Raw genomic sequence first — 18585 nt, 5'->3', positions numbered from 1 at the left:
GGACAGGCATGCAGAGCATTCCTGCAGCCTGCTGCCCCCCCACCACCCAGCCCAGGCAGCCTCACTCCCTCTCCCTTTACAGTATCTCCCTTTCTCTCTCTCTCAAAGTTTCAAGTTTCCCCTTATTTTACCAGGTAAATTGACTGAGAACATATTATATTTTACAGCAACAACCTGGGGAAGAGTTACAGGGGGAGGAGAGGGGATGAATGAGCCAATTGCAAGCTGGGGATGGTTAGGTGGCGATGTTGGTATGAGGACCAGATTGGGAATTTTGCCAGCACACCGGGGTTAACACCCCTACTCTTACAATAAGTCCCATGGGATCTTTAGTGACAACAGAGAGTCAGGACACCCGTTTTAACGTCCCATCCGAAAGACGGCACCCTCTGCAGGGCAATGTCCCCTTCACTGCCCTGTGGCATTGTATGTGACAATAAATCTATTATTATTATCTCCTTAGACCAGAAGGAAGAGTGCCCCCTACTGGACCTCCAACACCACTTCCAGCAGCGTCTGGTCTCCCATCCAGGGATCGACTCAGGACCGACCCTGCTTAGCTTCAGAGACCAGCAGTGGGATGCAGGGTGGTATGCTGCTGGTATGTACTCCCTCGCTTTCAATCTGTCAATTTCCATCATACATCCCCGTTCACGCTCTCTCTCTCTGGAAAAATGTTTCAGCGCCACCGCACCACGGACATGGTACATGACCTGCTGTCTGTTGGCAGTGGTGTAAAGTACTTCAGTAAAAATACTTTAAAGTACTACTTAAGTAGTTTTTTGGGGCATCTGTACTTTACTTTACTATTTATATTTTTGACAACTTTTACTTCACTACATTCTTAAAGAAAATAATGTACTTTTTACTCCATTTATTTTCCTTGATACCAAAAGTACTTGTTACATTTTGAATGGCTAGCAGGACAGGAAAATTGTCAAATTCATGCACTTATCAAGAGAACATCCCTGGTCATCCCTACTGCCTCTGATCTGGCAGACTCACTTAACACAAATGCTTCGTTTGTAAATTATGTCTGAGTGTTGGAGTGTGCCCCTGGCTATCCATAAATAAATAAAAACAAGAAAATGGTGCAGTCTGGTTTGCTGAAGATAGGGAATTTTAAATGATTTATACTTTTACTTTTACTTTCAATACTTAAGTATATTTTAGCAATTACATTTACTTTTGCTACTTAAGTATATTTAAAACCAAATACTTTTAGACTTTTACTCAAGTAGTACTTTACTGGGTGACTTTCACTTTTACTTGAGTAACTTTGTATTAAGGTATCTTTACTTTTACTCAAGTATGACAATTGGGTACTTTTTCCACCATTGTCTGTTGGTCTGCATGTCTGTCTGTTGGTCTGTCTGCCTGTCTGTTCATCAATTCATCACTTTATATGATGCCATATGTTTCTGTGGCATGTTGATATCTACCAATGGTTGAGCATAAAAAAATTATAGCATTACTTTCTACCAAGATAAGCACTCTCTTCCCACGCATGTGAAATAGCTGTGAAATGTCATCTCAAAGGAGTGCAGTAGTGCAGATTACTAGCAAATATGCACTGATTAGATAAGGATGCCCTAATATGGGAAGCAGATTACCTTAACACCATAGTTAGATTGTCACAATGCATCCTCCCCCAGTGCTACTCAGATCACAGTGAAACATCGATACCACAGTACATTTATTTGTGATGAATACATTATTATTGTTGAATAAATATGGTCCTGTATATGACATATGACAGTCCTCTTTCTCTTCACACATAATCCAATAAATCTGTTCCAATTACACAAACTCATTACCCACATAAACTACATCAATGAACTAGTATAATTGACTAAATATTGGCATGTTATTGCTGTTCAACATCAAACTACATTACACCCATCCCATTCCAAACCCTGGGGAATATCCTTATAGTTTAGTTCTGGAAGGAATGACAGATACTCATCTTCTCACCCTTAAAAAGGCAAGAATTGGAAAAGCGGTACTATGAGTAAAGGCAACATTTTCTTTAATGTTATCTTTGATTTTTAGCTGTTTACAGCCTGTTGTTAGCCCTCACTCAGCTCATCACATCTTTAAAGAGTTATTTATTGGAGTTATATATCTTTTATACGGGCTGTTACACAAGCAGCAACAGGATGAGAGGGACAAAGTGGCTTTAAAGCTGCCTATGTTCAATCAAACTATTTTTAAAGGGGTGTTTGATTTTCTAAAGGGATAGTGTCAGGCCTATTAAGAAGCAAACAAAGGAAAACCATCTTCTTGATTGATGTATGGTTGCCATGGTTATTCAAAATGGGGCATCCGTTGCCAATGGGGATTGAGGACACCCATGCTGTCTCTGTTTTGGGACCATGTTGTAACCCTAATCTATGTGGAATAAAGACATTCATCTGCACTTGACCCATATTTGTAAAAGACACAGTCAAATTCATTCAGATGTAGGATCTAAATTTCACCAGTATTGCCACTGCAAAATAATCCTGCAGCTACAGGATTTCAACGTTTAGTCCATAATGTTGGTTGATGGGTGGTTAGGCTATTAGCTACCTGAAAAGTGCAATACTGTTAATATAACCGTGTGTTATGAAAGGTTGTCAGTTAATTTATGTAAATCATGAAGCCCATCTGCATTTCCTGTGGTGCAGGAAAGAAAAAGCCTGATCAAATGAAGATCCTACACCAGTAGATAGATGAGTTGCATGGATTATAGCATGGGTCATGTGACACAGAGCAGAGTATTCAAAGGATGTTTACAAAGTGTGTCTGACACAATTGTTTCATTGAAAATTACTAAGCTATATTATCATTGTCCAATGTTGTAATGAACCAAAAACATTTTTAAAAATACTACTAAATTACTAAAAATACTGAGTATCTTCAAAGCAGATGTACAAACTACATAATTACTTACACAAAGTATTATTTCCAACAAAACACAGGTTAACAACAATTTGCAGATTACACTTGAGAAACCACTGCACACATCAATTTAATATTTCGATTTAGTTACCAAACCTCTGCACACATTTTACTTATTTTATGCATACAATGAGATAAACATTATACTCTTACTGTAAAACAAACAATAAAATGAAATTCCTTAAATGACACAATAGGACATTCAATCCCAACCACAATCCCATCTCGTCCCACTACATTGTATAATTTCCATAGTGGAAACCATTCCGCAGTTGCTGTTGAATTGACGGAACAGTTTGTGTATGGCTCTTACCATCATAGCAGACAAAGGATTTCCAATCACTACAGGGCACATCATTCCAGTCTGTTCTATCCCCATTTTCCCCTCTATCGTTACACAGTGCTGATCGCTATGCTTATTATTCGGTTGACCGGTCCACCAGTTTTGAAACCCTGTATCTTTCTCACCAGTGCTATTAGCCAATGACCATATCCAGTTATCATACAGTCCTATCCAGACCATGTCAGTATAATCAGCCGTAATGTTATTCAGTGTAGTCATATCCTCCATGTTGTCTACGGTGGCCAGGCCAATATACTTCTCTCTGCAGTAGCTCTGTGGTTAGGCCCAGGTCATGGGCAAGTCCACAATTAAGGTGCCACCAACCTCATGTGTTGCAAACACATACCTGGGCATAATCAAACAGGTACACACCAAAAAATTAGGGTTCTTCTAGGGTTCTTTGGGAAGGGTGATGGTTCTATGTGGAACCATACTGATCCAAATAACCCTTTAACCCTTTGAGCCCTTCAATGGTTCTTTGCTTTTCCTCTTTTAGCGATAATTAAAATGTAGGAGCGGCGGCTCATTCAAATATTTTGGGGGGTGGTTTGTTCACAGCTCTTTTTGTGCAACCATGAGTGAGTGTCATTCCAGTTGATCTAATCTGTTGTTTTATGCTAGTACATGTTATTTATGACTATGTCCAGTGAGGATGTCTTGTGAAAGACTCACGTATGGCCTTGTGTCAATTGAGAACGGTTGACTAAGTCAATAGTTCTCAATTCTTTCCCCAGGGACCCCCAGCCGTTCCAGAGCTAGCACACCTGATTCAACTGGTTAATTAACACAATATTAAAACCTACAGAATTTTAACAATATAATATGGCTATTAAACCAGAATAAAAAACCGATGAGCATGGTACTTTATAGAAACTTCAAAAAAAGGTTCCATATAGCACCAAAAAGGGTTCCGCTGTGGTTACAAGCCAAATAAGCCTTATTTGGCACTATATAGAACCATTTGTTTTTAGTGTGTAGAAGGTGAGATTAGGTTATTGCAGGTCACATCAGGTCAGGGGTAGTCTCGTTCACCAGCCAGCTCTAGCAATTAGCCTGGTGACGAGGTTTAGTTTAGTTTATTAGGACATGCAGTAGCTACTCTTCCTGGGGTCCACATAAAATGTACAAATACATGAAAAAGAACAGAACTGTTATAGACAAGAACAACCTAATATATTACTTTTTTTAAGACACCAAGAGAAAACAAAAATACTATTTACACACTATTCATATATACATATTTATATTCTTATATACAATAGAGTTAAATTAGATCTTTAAAAAGAAGAGAAGTGTTGTTGTTGTATGTATTGCTTTTTGCAGTAACCTATGGTGGCAGAGCATTCCATGATGACATGGCTTAATACATAACTGAGCGACAAATTAAATCTGTTTTTGGTTTGGGTACCGGTGAGGTGAGGTCAGGTGAGGTGAGGAATGAGGATCGGTGGGGTGCATTATGGAAAAGCGTTCTTAGAAGAGTTATTCGAAAGCGAGCATTCTATGTAATGCCAAATAAGGGTTATTTGGCTTGTAACCATAGCAGATCCCTTTCTTTTGCTATGTATAACCTTTTTTTGAAAGGTTCTATAAAGAACTATGTTCATTTAGTATTTAGTAGGATCTCCATTAGCTGCCTACTCTTCCTGGGGTCGAAACAGGATTAAAACAGTTACATCACAACAAAACACAACAACAACCATAAATAAAACAATACATAATACAATACATTATTACTCTATTATTACACATTTACAATATGAAATCCATAATACCACAATAGAATGCGTGTCTGATTTTACTGTTCGCTTGAGTTACTTGATGTGGAAGAGAGTTCCATGTAGTCATGGCTCTATGTAGTACTGTTATTTTCCCAGAGTCTGTTCTAGACTTAGGGACTGTGAAGAGACCCTTGGTGGCATGTCTTGTGGGGTATGTATGGGTGTCTGAGCTGTGTGTTAGCTGTTTGAACAGATACTTTCAACATGTCAATACCGCTCACAAAGACAAGTATTGATGCAGTCAATCTCCCCTCTACTTTGAGCCAGGAGAGATTGACATGCATGTAATTGATATTTAGCCCTCTGTGTATATCTAAGGACCAGCCGTGCTGCTCTTTTCTGGGCCAACTGTAATTTGCCTATCTTCTTCTTTGTGACACTTGACCATATAACTGGACAGTAGTCCAGGTGTGATAAAACTAAGGCCTGTAGGATGTGACCCACCATACACAAACATCAACTACAATGTTTCAAGATACTTTGAGGTTATAAGATACATTGTTTTAGCCCAATAATGCTAATGCTGGTATTTTTTTAAAATCTAAGTATCCTTTTAATTCAACAGTGGTGAGGGGAAACTCTAGGAAAGCCTGTATGTCCATGATCTAGCTAGCTGGTGCTGGACAACTATTCAGGACACTATACAAATGAAAAACAAAAGTCAACCAATAGCTCTCTAGAATTTGGTAAGGAAATATTTATTCAAACCTTTACGCTAAAAACAGTGTGGGGCACAATCCCGGTTGATACTATGTGTAAAACATAATTCTCTGAGCACACTGAAATGAAATGTGTTATTCTAGGACAGACTTGATGCCCATTGTGCCGGAGTCTGACGTAGTGGTCAGCCCTCCAGACTCAGAACCACATATACCCCTGGCGACGTCAGTATGAATCCCATCTCAGCCCTTCCTGTCTAATTTTTTACATTTTTAGTAATTTAGCAGACGCTCTTATCCATACCGACTTACAGTTAGTGAGTGCATAGATTATTTTTATTTTTCATACTGGCCCCCCGTGGGAAACGAACCCACAACCCTGGCGTTGCAAACGCCATCCTCTACCAACTGAGGTGCATCCCTGCCGGCCATTCCCTCCCATACCCTGGAGGACGATGGGCCAATTGTGCGCCGCCCCATGGGTCTCCCGGTCGCGGCCGGCTACGAGAGAGCTGACTATCACTGTCCAAAAAACTATAAAAATATAATTAATGCTCATTATTGCTTCTTCAGGGCATTTTTATGCAAAGTCCATTAAAATGCAAATGCAAGCTATAACTTATTCATAAGTCAGAATTTTATTGAAATAAGTGTACTTTGTACTTACCTTACACTCACGCATCCGTTACAAAGACTCCACTTCTGTCGGTCACTGTGCAGCTCCTCTGCTGATGTTGTCCGACATTGTATTACAAAAATAAACGTATTGATATCAGTTTTCAGTTTTCAACATGGAAATAGTTGTACGACATAAAAATGTGTGGACAGCATACCCTTGTGGAGGAACTTAGTCACTGCATTTCAGGTCCATGTGGTTACAGAGTTGGGTGGTGACTTTAAGCAAGGGGGGTCAAACTCATTCGAAACTGTAGGTTTTTGGTTCTTCCTTTCAATTAAGCCCTAGACAAACAGATGTGTGGAGTTCCTTACTAATTAGTGACCTTAATTCATCAATCAAGTGCAAGGGAGGAGCGAAAACCCGCAGACACTCGGTCCTCCTTGGAATGAGTTTGTCACCTGTGCTTTAAGCCAATTAATTGGACCTGGTTTGTAATATGGAAAATCACTATACAATAACGGTACCCCTATAAATGATATCGCAATATAACTAACCATAAAACTACAGTTCTTAGTGCTTTACCCCTCATGGATGCTCATATTAGATCACCAAATGAGTTCAAACATATTGCACACAAAAAACCTCAAGACCGTAAATAACTTCACTTGTATTTATTTATACTATTTATATATTTATCTGATAGATATACATAATTTATTTACAAATTGCAATCTTGTCAGTAAAAGGAGACACATATAGACATTCCCCAAAAACAACAGATGGGAAAAGATTTCAGTTGCAAAGTCATGTGCTGTGCCAAAATGCCAGGAGGTAAAGTAAAAACCACCCAGTGACTCCTCACTGTGAGGAAGGTGGGAAATCAGTTAAGGAACACTTCAGTATCATCATGTTTACATTATGCACACATGATGTGGGTCTGTGCTGGCATCTGTGGTTTTGGAGGTTGACAGTCCACAACACAATGTGCAAAGTTGTGTTGCTGAAAAAGTGTCCTATCAACAACTCCCCAGAAGGAGGCGTGGTAGAAGCAGCTGTCAAAGACTTGCAAAAAATAAAATATTCAAAATATTCAGATGAATGAAATACCCTATGTCCACAAAGGACAGTAAAGATGACAATGCAGTTGAACAATTCAAAAATAAAGAAATGACTCCTTCCTCAGAGGGTTGGGCACGACAACATCAAGTTGTTCACTTAAGGATAGCCATGCAATAGCAGCAATCATCTGATTCATCAAGCATTCTTTCTGATAGATAGATGTTTACATTGAGTCTTGAGGGCTTTTATCAAACATATATTGGGTCGAAAACAGTGACCAATTGATATTGCGCATCGTTTGAAACATCCAATAGATAGCATAATCATCACATTCACACTGCTCGTGAGCAATACACTTTGGAATTAAACGGCTTTAACAAAACCAAGTAGTTCTGCACTTCTTCATTTCAAAAAGCCTGTATAGTATTTCTTCATCTTTTTCTTTAAAAATAGAAAGGTACCTCTAACTTGGCAAAACTACAAGCCTCTCACACACACACTTGTTCATAGCCATCTCCTATGAATAGAGTACAGTATCTTCTCTTCTCTGACCTTTGTCCCTTTCAACATAGTCCAAAATAACTTCTCACTACATTTTGGAGAAATACACTCAGTTCGTCGACTGCAAACAGTAGGTCCCCAAGGTCTCCCCTAGGTCCTGGTATAGGAGTGGCAGAGGAGGTCAGTCCTGGTTTTAAAGTGTGGAAGGAGGGTATTTAGGAGTCAGATGAGCCCCATTATGAGTGCACTTTGAAGGCCAGCAGTTCTTCAGAGTGCATGTTGTTGAGGGAGCGCAGCTCGGGCAGCTTCAGCAGCAGCTTGGTGAAGGTGGTAGTCTCGTTGGCGTGGTTCTTCATGATCAGACTCCGCAGCGCTCGGATCAGCGTGTCCTGCAGCGCCTCCACTGACTTCAAGTCCTGGATCCCCGAACGATCTGATCACAGAACAGAGCATAAGAACAGTCAGTATCAAAGAAGGCTTTGGGTTTCATCGTACACATAAGTATTGTGTGTTTGTTAACACCAGTGGCTGAATGGTATGTACAGGACTGCATTTTAAATGTCACCTTTGACCAAAGTAGTGCACTATATAGAGAATAGGGTGCCATTTTAGACGCAGAACCATAATACAGTCAGCCAGCCAACCAACCAGTCAGCCAGAGGACAGCCAGCCAACCAGTCAGCCAGAGGACAGCCAGCCAACCAGTCAGCCAGAGGACAGCCAGCCAGCCAACAAGTCAGCCAGAGGACAGCCAGCCAACCAGTCAGCCAGAGGACAGCCAGCCAACCAGTCAGCCAGAGGACAGCCAGCCAACAAGTCAGCCAGAGGACAGCCAGCCAACCAGTCAGCCAGAGGACAGCCAGCCAACCAGTCAGCCAGAGGACAGCCAGCCAACCAGTCAGCCAGAGGACAGCCAGCCAGCCAACAAGTCAGCCAGAGGACAGCCAGCCAGCGACATGAGGACAGTGTGTTTACAATTACAACGTGTTTAAAAGGGCACTGTGTTTTACAAGGCCACTGTTTACAGGGACAGTGTTATTTACCGGCGGAGACGAGGACGACGGCAATGAAGAGGCTCATCTCATCCTTGTCCAGCTGCAGAGCGGCCAACTTCTCGCTGAAGTCACACATGGAGGTGAGCAGCTCCCCGGCCCGCAGCGAGCGCAGCAGCTCCAAGCTGTAACACTTCCCCGTCAGGAAGGTCACCGTGCGCTCGGCCACGTCGAACAGCGAAGAGAAGCGCACCATAAGCACCTGGAGAGAGAGAGGGAGGAGAGACGGTGTGTTAGAACAGGGATTTATGGTGTCTAGCACTGGACAACATCCCGGCAACAGTGATAATGCCCACCTAACTGGGTTAGAGAGAGTTCAATGTTGAGTTAAAATACACTGATACTCTACCATAACATTTCTACAGACTGTACTATATTCAACTCAACACTCAGAGTTAAAGAGAGTGCAATGTTCATTTGGAACACGACAGCCAGAGGTGGGAAATATCTATTTTTGGTCTCAGATAGTCCAGGGATTCTTACCTCAAACGTTCCGTTTTTGAGCAGGCTGACTTGGTCGTACTCGGACAGGTCTCGGAAGCCCGGGATCCTCTTGGCAAACCCCACCACCTCGCGCACAGCCGGGATGAAACTCAGAGAGAACTCCTCCCATATCTCCTGGCTGCGCTGGCGGGGGTCCACATAGAGACTGGGAGTGACCTGGGGTGACAAGAGTAGAGAACAGGGCCCTCAGCAATGGAAAACAGGATACAGGAGCAATAATGCAGAAGAAACAAGATGGAGGGGATTTAGAGGATAGGGCTTATTAGGTATTTTCCATGTGTGCTTTAGGCATGGTTATGGTGTAATTTCAGGTGTGCAGTATACAATGCATTTCTACTGTAACAGTTTGTAAAGGCTTTCAATCTCATCATTTCCTCAATCTTTCAATAAAGGCAAGTTAAATGATAAAAGGACACTCACCAAGTTTGTCCTGTGGTCCTGTAGGCTGTATGATGGTCCACTGTAACCATTGGAGACGTTCTGTGCGTTGTGCATTTTGTTGAGGGTCCTGTGATGGAGGCTTGGGGCGCCGTTTAGTTGCGGAGGCCGCTGCTGGTAAACAACTCTCTCTTCCCGGTAGAGATCGTTGGTGACGTGTTGATAGCTGTTACAACTAGGTTGGTAACCCCTGGCGATGGCATCTTCGTTGCAGCGGTTCCAGCTCTCCTGCGGTTCCTCCATGCGGCTGTCTCTCCTGTCTTTTTCAGTTTCCCTGGCGACCGGCGAAGGCGACTCGTCCGGTTCCTCTTTGATGGACTGTCGCTGCTCACGGCGGTACGTGAATGTGCCCTGGTGACACACCCTGGAAGGAGGAACCTCGTCATCCGACGAACAGGAAGAGGCAGAGCTGGTCTCCATGGAGTCTTGAGCGGAACGGGGTGAGGAAGGGTTGGAGCCTGATGAAGACGAGATAGATGAGGAAGAAGAGGAAGAGGAGCTGCCGTCATTGGGGAGCCCTTCCATGGGGCGGGGTGGACTCTGGGTGCCGTGGAGCATACTGTGGAGCTGGCTGTTGTTGTTCATCATGTTGTTCATGGCGTTCTGCATCTCCAGCAGCATGCGCTGCTTCTCCCTCTTTGGGATACGGCCAAACCTAACAGCTGGAGAAGGCAATCAAAAATAACACACATTAGTACATATATCACTAATAAGGGCTCAAATATCCCTACAGTCAGTCAATCCATCAAACTTCTAAAAGGAAACTCCTCACCCCCATTAACCATTGTATTTCCATATGGGAAAAATTAAGTTATTATTTTCTATGTACATGTAAAAGTGGAGACTCACAGTCTCTAGACATGCCCATAGCCAGACACTTCTTGAAGCGGCACTGCTGACAGCGGTTCCTGTTGATCCTCATGACGGTGCAGCTCTCCATCTTCAGACACTTCTTATACTGGATGTTATGCTGGATGCTCCTCCTGAAGAAACCCTGAGAATAATAGCATAAAACATTGTTTATGCATGGTTATTACCCAGTTAAAACACTAATGGCACTGTTAAAACACTTATGACACAGAGCCATTGAATAACATGAATGAAACCTAGGACTAGCAGTGTGGAATTCCATGAGAAGCAGTCAGGACTAGTCTTACCTTGCAGCCCTCGCAGGCGTGGACGCCATAGTGGAACCCTGAGGCTACATCGCCGCACACTTTACACAACAACACTATGCCGTTGATCTCTGTAAGGAAAAACACACATCAATGTTACTACTAATTCATACCTCTCTAACAAATGTACTATTCCACCCGTACATGAGGATGACTCATGTAGACTTGAGAATAGTGTGGCAACTCATACAATTCATTTCCTATCCTTTGCCATTTTGAATATACAGTGGGAAAAAAGTATTTAGTCAGCCACCAATTGTGCAAGTTCTCCCACTTAAAAAGATGAGAGAGGCCTGTAATTTTCATCATAGGTACACATCAACTATGACAGACAAATTGAGAAAAAATTTGAATTTATTTGCAAATTATGGTGGAAAATAAGTATTTGGTCACCTACAAACAAGTAAGATTTCTGGCTCTCACAGACCTGTAACTTCTTCTTTAAGAGGCTCCTCTGTCCTCCACTCGTAACCTGTATTAATGGCACCTGTTTGAACTTGTTATCAGTATAAAAGATACCTGTCCACAACCTCAAACAGTCACACTCCAAACTCCACTATGGCCAAGACCAAAGAGCTGTCAAAGGACACCAGAAACAAAATTGTAGACCTGCACCAGGCTGGGAAGACTGAATCTGCAATAGGTAAGCAGCTTGGTTTGAAGAAATCAACTGTGGGAGCAATTATTAGGAAATGGAAGACATACAAGACCTCTGATAATCTCCCTCGATCTGGGGCTCCACGCAAGATCTCACCCCGTGGGGTCAAAATGATCACAAGAACGGTGAGCAAAAATCCCAGAACCACACGGGGGGACCTAGTGAATGACCTGCAGAGAGCTGGGACCAAAGTAACAAAGCCTACCATCAGTAACACACTACGCCGCCAGGGACTCAAATCCTGCAGTGCAAGACGTGTCCCCCTGCTTAAGCCAGTACATGTCCAGGCCCGTCTGAAGTTTGCCAGAGTGCATTTGGATGATCCAGAAGAGGATTGGGAGAATGTCATATGGTCAGATGAAACCAAAATAGAACTTTTTGGTAAAAACTCAACTCGTCGTGTTTGGAGGACAAAGAATGCTGAGTTGCATCCAAAGAACACCATACCTACTGTGAAGCATGGGGGTGGAAACATCATGCTTTGGGGCTGTTTTTCTGCAAAGGGACCAGGACGACTGATCCGTGTAAAGGAAAGAATGAATGGGGCCATGTATCGTGAGATTTTGAGTGAAAACCTCCTTCCATCAGCAAGGGCATTGAAGATGAAACGTGGCTGGGTCTTTCAGCATGACAATGATCCCAAACACACCGCCCGGGCAACAAAGGAGTGGCTTCGTAAGAAGCATTTCAAGGTCCTGGAGTGGCCAGATCTCAACCCCATAGAAAATCTTTGGAGGGAGTTGAAAGTCTGTGTTGCCCCAAAACATCACTGCTCTAGAGGAGATCTGCATGGAGGAATGGGCCAAAATACCAGCAACAGTGTGTGAAAACCTTGTGAAGACTTACAGAAAACGTTTGACCTGTGTCATTGCCAACAAAGGGTATATAACAAAGTATTGAGAAACTTTTGTTATTGACCAAATACTTATTTTCCACCATAATTTGCAAATCAATTCATTAAAAATCCTACAATGTGATTTTCTGGAAAAAAATTCTCATTTTGTCTGTCATAGTTGACATGTACCTATGATGAAAATTACAGGCCTCTCTCATCTTTTTAAGTGGGAGAACTTGCACAATTGGTGGCTGACTAAATACTTTTTTCCCCCACTGTATCTAGTATCCTTGCCATACTGAATGGATTTCCAGGACTGAAATACACTCACTGGTGATGCTGCTCTTGGTGGAGGTGGATCGCCCAGTCTTCTCTGTGCCGTGGCTACGTGGTTGCTTGGCTGTGGTAGGGCGGGCGATGTCCACCATGATTCCTACTGCCCTGCTTGGCAGTGAGGGATGAGGCGGAGAGGAGCACAGGTAGCCGCTGCTGCAGCTGTCACTCAAACAGGACTCCGGGCTGGAGGCGGAGCCAGAAGAGATGTAGGCTATTACACCACCTGAGGGGAGAAGGAAAAAACCACAAGGTTAGTGGAATTAACTCAAATTTACGTCATATCAAAAACATAATATTGATGTCGTAATATTTTGTTACAACTAAGAGGGACACAAAGTTTTATTCTAAGTTTTTACCCAATTGTAAGTCAGAGTAAGGTTATAATAGTGATGGAATTGGACCAACTAGGTCAAAGGTAAATAATAAACCATATATAAACATAATATAAACCATAAAATCTGATAAACCATCTGCCTGTTTGCCCTTGCCACACCCAATATATGTATGCCAGACCGTTTCCCCCCTTCCTTCATTCATCCTGGTGTTTGACCTGCTTTTACTACCTCATGCCTGGGGACTGAATAACACCACTGTTACATTACAAGCCGGCTCTGTGGGTGTGTACAGTTATCCTAAATAGTACAGCAAAGCCTGCAGTCCCAGCCAGGGTCATACATGTCACCATTATTGAACAAAAATTATTTTTATTTGAAGACTTTATTTGAAGACTTTTGGGCACAGGGTGATAAGGTGTGTTACATGATACACCGAAACCTAATAACAATCACAAATATCTTCAATTTTACCTAAATTATTTAATGGTGTACCGTCAAAACATGACACTTTAAAGTGTAAAAAAAAAACATATGTGTTTCTGTAATCATTTGTATGCGCTTTAACATTTCTATTCCATCTAGGTTGGCGTTGGGTTTCTCAGTTCTTCTATAATATATTAAATTGATGAATACCGCCCTCTACAAAGCAAAAAAGCAGTAATTGCACATTAGGTCAAAAATGAGTTGACATTTTTGATACACTAAATACATGCTTTATCATGTGGACAAAATCTGTTTCGGATCAAATGGGACGTCATGTTTGCAGTAGCTGGAAAAAGTTAGTGAAACCAAGGAAAAAAGCAGCAACTGCAATCGCTCACCTCAGTTACTGCTTTTTACCTTGAATCACTAAGCTTTGGGCTGCAGTTACTATGGTTTACCTTGGCATTATTTATTGTTGCCTGTTGAAACAAGTATCAAACTATATGACACTGACAGCCACATACAAATAAATGTATAAACACAAGTTTGTGTTTTAAAAAATTGTCATTCCAGTGGGTGTACCAAGCAAGAAGGCAGTAACTGCCGTCCAGGGTCAAAGATAATGTCAGAGGTCAGGGTCAATATGAATACAGAGATAATGTCAGAGGTCAGGGTCAATATGAATACAGAGATAATGTCAGAGGTCAGGGTCAATATGAATACAGAGATAATGTCAGAGGTCAGGGTCAATATGAATACAGAGATAATGTCAGAGGTCAGGGTCAATATGAATACAGAGATAATGTCAGAGGTCAGGGTCAATATGAATACAGAGATAATGTCAGAGGTCAGGGTCAATATGAATACAGAGATAATGTCAGAGGTCAGGGTCAATCTGAATACAAAATAAACTGAGAAAAGACAACAGATAATATCTCCAATGATCTGACTACAACTCATTTGGCTCGATAATTTAAAAACCCTGAAGTCATTTTTCTAAGTTTCAATTTATGAGCAGTTACTGCTCTTTTGCTTGACAGGGCATAATAATATATCATATTTTTGTTTCTGGCAAAAGCAAAGTTATTCCTGTAGTCATTGGTGTTATGTCACGATATTACATAAGAATGTTGACATTATTAAACCAAAAGCTTGAATATGGGCTAAATAAGCTCAGCTAGGGAAAATAATACACCTGTTGCTTTGGGTAGAGGAGGCTCAGACACTAAATCAACATATATGCTCTACTATGTAGCCATAAATGTAGTTCATGCTCTCGAAGACCTGGCCATGATTACCTAACCAGCTATGACTATTCGCTTCCAAAACCCACCCACGTGTGGAGCTGTCATGTCTAAGAGAAAATCTAGGTCACGTGGTCTCACGTGGACCTGCATGCAGCCCTTGAGCTGGGACAGAATTACGCAATGATTGCGTCACAGCCTCTTCTCGACCAATGAGCAGTGAGAGTCGAGAGGGATCCGCACATGACTAGGCAGCTTGGTCCATGTGAGGTGAAGCAAAGCAGAACATCGTAGTGTCAAAACAAAAACCCCGTAGCACAATGCCATTCCTTACCCATATACATGGCTTGACAATAAGTATACCAGAAAAGCTAAATAATCTATTAGAAGGTTTCTAATTGTGTTCCATATACAATTTATAAAAAGCACACAACTATATAAAATATGAACAGATAATAGCCAGATTGCACAAGCTTTTTTCTAGAACAGATACTTAGAACGACACAATATTTATAGAAAGCGACAGTAACACTAGATTTGTAACAAAGTAACACATTTGTAACAAAGTAACTGTTCAATGTAGCGAGAGTTGGACAGTGACAAGATACATTGTAACATTGTAATAGCACGGATAATAAAGCCGGTCTTACCAGGCTTGGTTGATCCCATGTCTGCAGGCTCCTCGATTCCGGGAATCGTTAGAGAAAGCAACCTATGCTGACTCAATGTCTTGTCAATAATTCGCCAGTTTCACAAAGTGTACTGGATGTTTTCTTCAAGGATTGCAAAGTGCTATTTTCGTTAGTAGCACAGTGGTTCACTGTAACAAACTCAAATTCAAAGCGTCGATCATCTAAAGCTCAACACTTTTTCTTATTTCAGTCTCAATGACATTACTGTAGTAAATATTTGTAGCATTAATATAATTATCTGCACTCCACTGTCAGTATCCTGAACAAAACAAGTTCTGCTCTTCTTTCAGTCAAAATGTTCCGAGACAATTCTGTGGCATCTAATACAACCCGAATTGATTTTGTGTGTAACAAGATGAGAAACGCAGGATGAACTCCGTTGTTTGATGACTCTTCTGTACTGAATGTTCTCAATAGTGTTAACCATGTGACCCAGTTGTCAGCCACTCCCACTTGCCTGGGCGCTTGACAGACACTTTAACCCAGTGACACACTTTCACAGACCAGAGGCAGAGTTAAAGGCACAGTGCACTCAAAAACTTGATTTTCCTGTTATTTCACACACACATCCTGTATATCAACACTATGAGCTTGGAATAATACTGTGAAATTGTGAAAATCATGATAATGGCATTTTAGTGTAAGAGCTGTTTGAAAAGACCATCTGACATTCCAGCCTGTTTTGGTGGGATGGAGTTTTGGCCTGCCTGGTGACAAAGTCCTTAATAAACAAATAAGAGAGTTCCATACCTTTCTGCCAATAACAACTAGTTTTCCGTTTTCCGTTTTCAGCTGTCCCATAGTAATGAACGTGTCGGGAGTCGGGATGAGACAGACAGGCAGGCAGCGTTTCTCAGCTAGTCGAAATCATGAATCAGCTGGCATAATTTGAATGGATATATACAAAGATATGTAAATTGAAAAAAGTTCAAAAGAAACCAAGTGCAGCTAGTTTGCAGTCTTTCCGGCTTCAGTTTGAAGTGATTGTGTTAGCTCAATAGCTGTGTTGTTGGCTAGCTCCTTTGAACAACAGTGTCCTTACAAGTGAGCACATCTTCTATGCCAGGTGAAATCGTACCTCATTAGCTCATTGTTATGGATGTATCCAAATAAATGTCACTAGAAAACAGCTTAAACAAATGCAAATAAGGCTACTTTGCTGTTATTCTGGCTGCACTTTTTGACGTGACTGTAAGTTAGCCTTAGTTGGCTAGCTAGCAAGCAATGGATAAGAACGTTGCCAGACAGTATGGCAATGGAACATATAGAACAAAAAGACTGAAAGACTGGGTCGCGTCTCTAGCAACCGAACCGATAAAAACGAACGACCAGCCAGCTTGGGTAGCAACCCAAGATTTGTATCGGGACTTTATCTTGTGGAAGGATGAAATAGTATGAATAAATTAATCAAAATAACGTTTTTAATGAAAATATGTAAATTATTATTTGAATATGTTGGTAACCCGTTGTATAAAAGTAATAATGCCCTCGAAGCCGGTGTTTGGAGGATATATTGGCACGGATTGCCGGCCCTCGACGAATCCTCCAAACACTGGCTTCTCGGGCATTAGCGCTTAAATACAACTCAAACACTACACAAACTCATAACAATACACAGGGGCTCTACAAGTAAAGTTATGTCAATAATAAAGAATATGCTAGAAAGCTTTGTGTCCCTACTAGGAAATTACAATCGGTGTGTGTACAAATGTGAGCACTGATGTCATCAACATTAAAAAGCCTGTATCTTGCCTATCATAGACCTACTGCTCTAGTAGTTAAGTAACACATTGCAGGTTAAAGTCTGTCAACCTCAAATGCCAGATGTATTTTGACAGGTAAGAGTTAATTTGATTAAAAGGCATGCAGCTAATACTACTGACAAGTGAGAGTATACTTGGACTTTAAATGAGGCTAGGGTCCATATAAGATGGAAATAGATGTTTGTTGTTATTATTGTAATGACTTGCATAAATAGTAAATATTTTGGTAAAGGTATTGTTTTTATGTATATTAATGCATCTTAAATCAGATATTGCCATTGCCACACCTGTTATATATTTCATTGTTTAAACCTCAGGGCCCATAGTTTCATTTAGATAATTTCTGGTCCATTTAGAACAGCTGTTCTTGGTAAAGGGTAAAACAGCCACTTAATGGACTGCTGCAGAGCCATATTGGCATGTTGTACATAGTAGAGGCAGTTCATCACTAATCCTTCATCTAACCATAAACAAGCACACTCGGTATGTACAGTCGTGGTCAAAAGTTGAGAATGACACAAATAGTAATTTTCACAAAGTCTGCTGCCTCAGTTTTGATGATGTCAATTTGGTCCTCTGTAGCTCAGCTGGTAGAGCACGGCGCTTGTAACGCCAAGGTAGTGGGTTCGATCCCCGGGACCACCCATACACACAAAAAAATGTTTTATGCACGCATGACTGTAAGTCGCTTTGGATAAAAGCGTCTGCTAAATGGCATATTATTATTATTATTATTATAATATACTCCAGAATGTCATGAAGAGTGATCAGATGAATTGCAATTAATTGCAAAGTCCCTCTTTGCCATGAAAGTGAACTTAATCCCCAAAAAACATTTCCACTGCCACAAAAGGACCAGCTGCCATTATGTCAGTGATTCTCTCGTTAACACAGGTGAGTGTTGACGAGGACAAGGCTGGAGATCACTCTGTCATGCTGATTGAGTTAGAATAACAGACTGGAAGCTTTAAAAGGAGGGTGGTGCTTGAAATCATTGTTCTTCCTCTGTTAACCATGGTTACCTGCAAGGAAACACATGCCGTCATCATTGCTTTGCACAAAAAGGGCTTCACAGGCAAGGATATTGCTGCTAGTAAGATTGCACCTAAATCAACAATTTCAAGGAGAGAGGTTCAATTGTTGTGAAGAAGGCATCAGGGCGCCCAAGAAAGTCCAGCAAGCGCCAGGACCGTCTCCTAAAGTTGATTCAGCTGTGGGTTCGGGG

General features: G+C 41.4%; 1 protein-coding gene across 1 annotated transcript; it reads right to left on the bottom strand.

Annotated features, from left to right (window-relative positions):
* Window positions 1-7001: 7001 nt before the first annotated feature.
* On the bottom strand, window positions 7002-15999 carry LOC311140287 (nuclear receptor subfamily 1 group D member 2-like). Its single transcript, XM_084175270.1, has 8 exons — window positions 15556-15999; window positions 12899-13126; window positions 11057-11145; window positions 10749-10893; window positions 9882-10561; window positions 9441-9617; window positions 8949-9159; window positions 7002-8338 (listed from the first exon to the last, which is right to left on the bottom strand). The coding sequence occupies exons 1-8, from the start codon at window positions 15572-15574 to the stop codon at window positions 8142-8144; spliced, it is 1746 nt and encodes a 581-aa protein (XP_084031396.1). The 5' UTR covers window positions 15575-15999; the 3' UTR covers window positions 7002-8141.
* Window positions 16000-18585: the final 2586 nt, after the last annotated feature.

Source organism: Coregonus lavaretus (genome assembly GCF_964263955.1).
Source record: "Coregonus lavaretus genome assembly, chromosome: 13".
NCBI classification, from domain to species: Eukaryota; Metazoa; Chordata; class Actinopteri; order Salmoniformes; family Salmonidae; genus Coregonus; species Coregonus lavaretus.
The sequence above is the reverse complement of the archived record's forward strand: the minus strand, read 5'-3'. Positions and strand labels throughout refer to the sequence as shown.

Coding starts and splice junctions, on each gene's coding strand:
- LOC311140287 (XM_084175270.1), bottom strand. Junction 11,146..12,898: donor CACCAAGAGCAGCATCACCA/GTGAGTGTATTT, acceptor TTTTCCTTACAG/AGATCAACGGCATAGTGTTG. Junction 8,339..8,948: donor CGTCGTCCTCGTCTCCGCCG/GTAAATAACACT, acceptor TTCTGTGATCAG/ATCGTTCGGGGATCCAGGAC.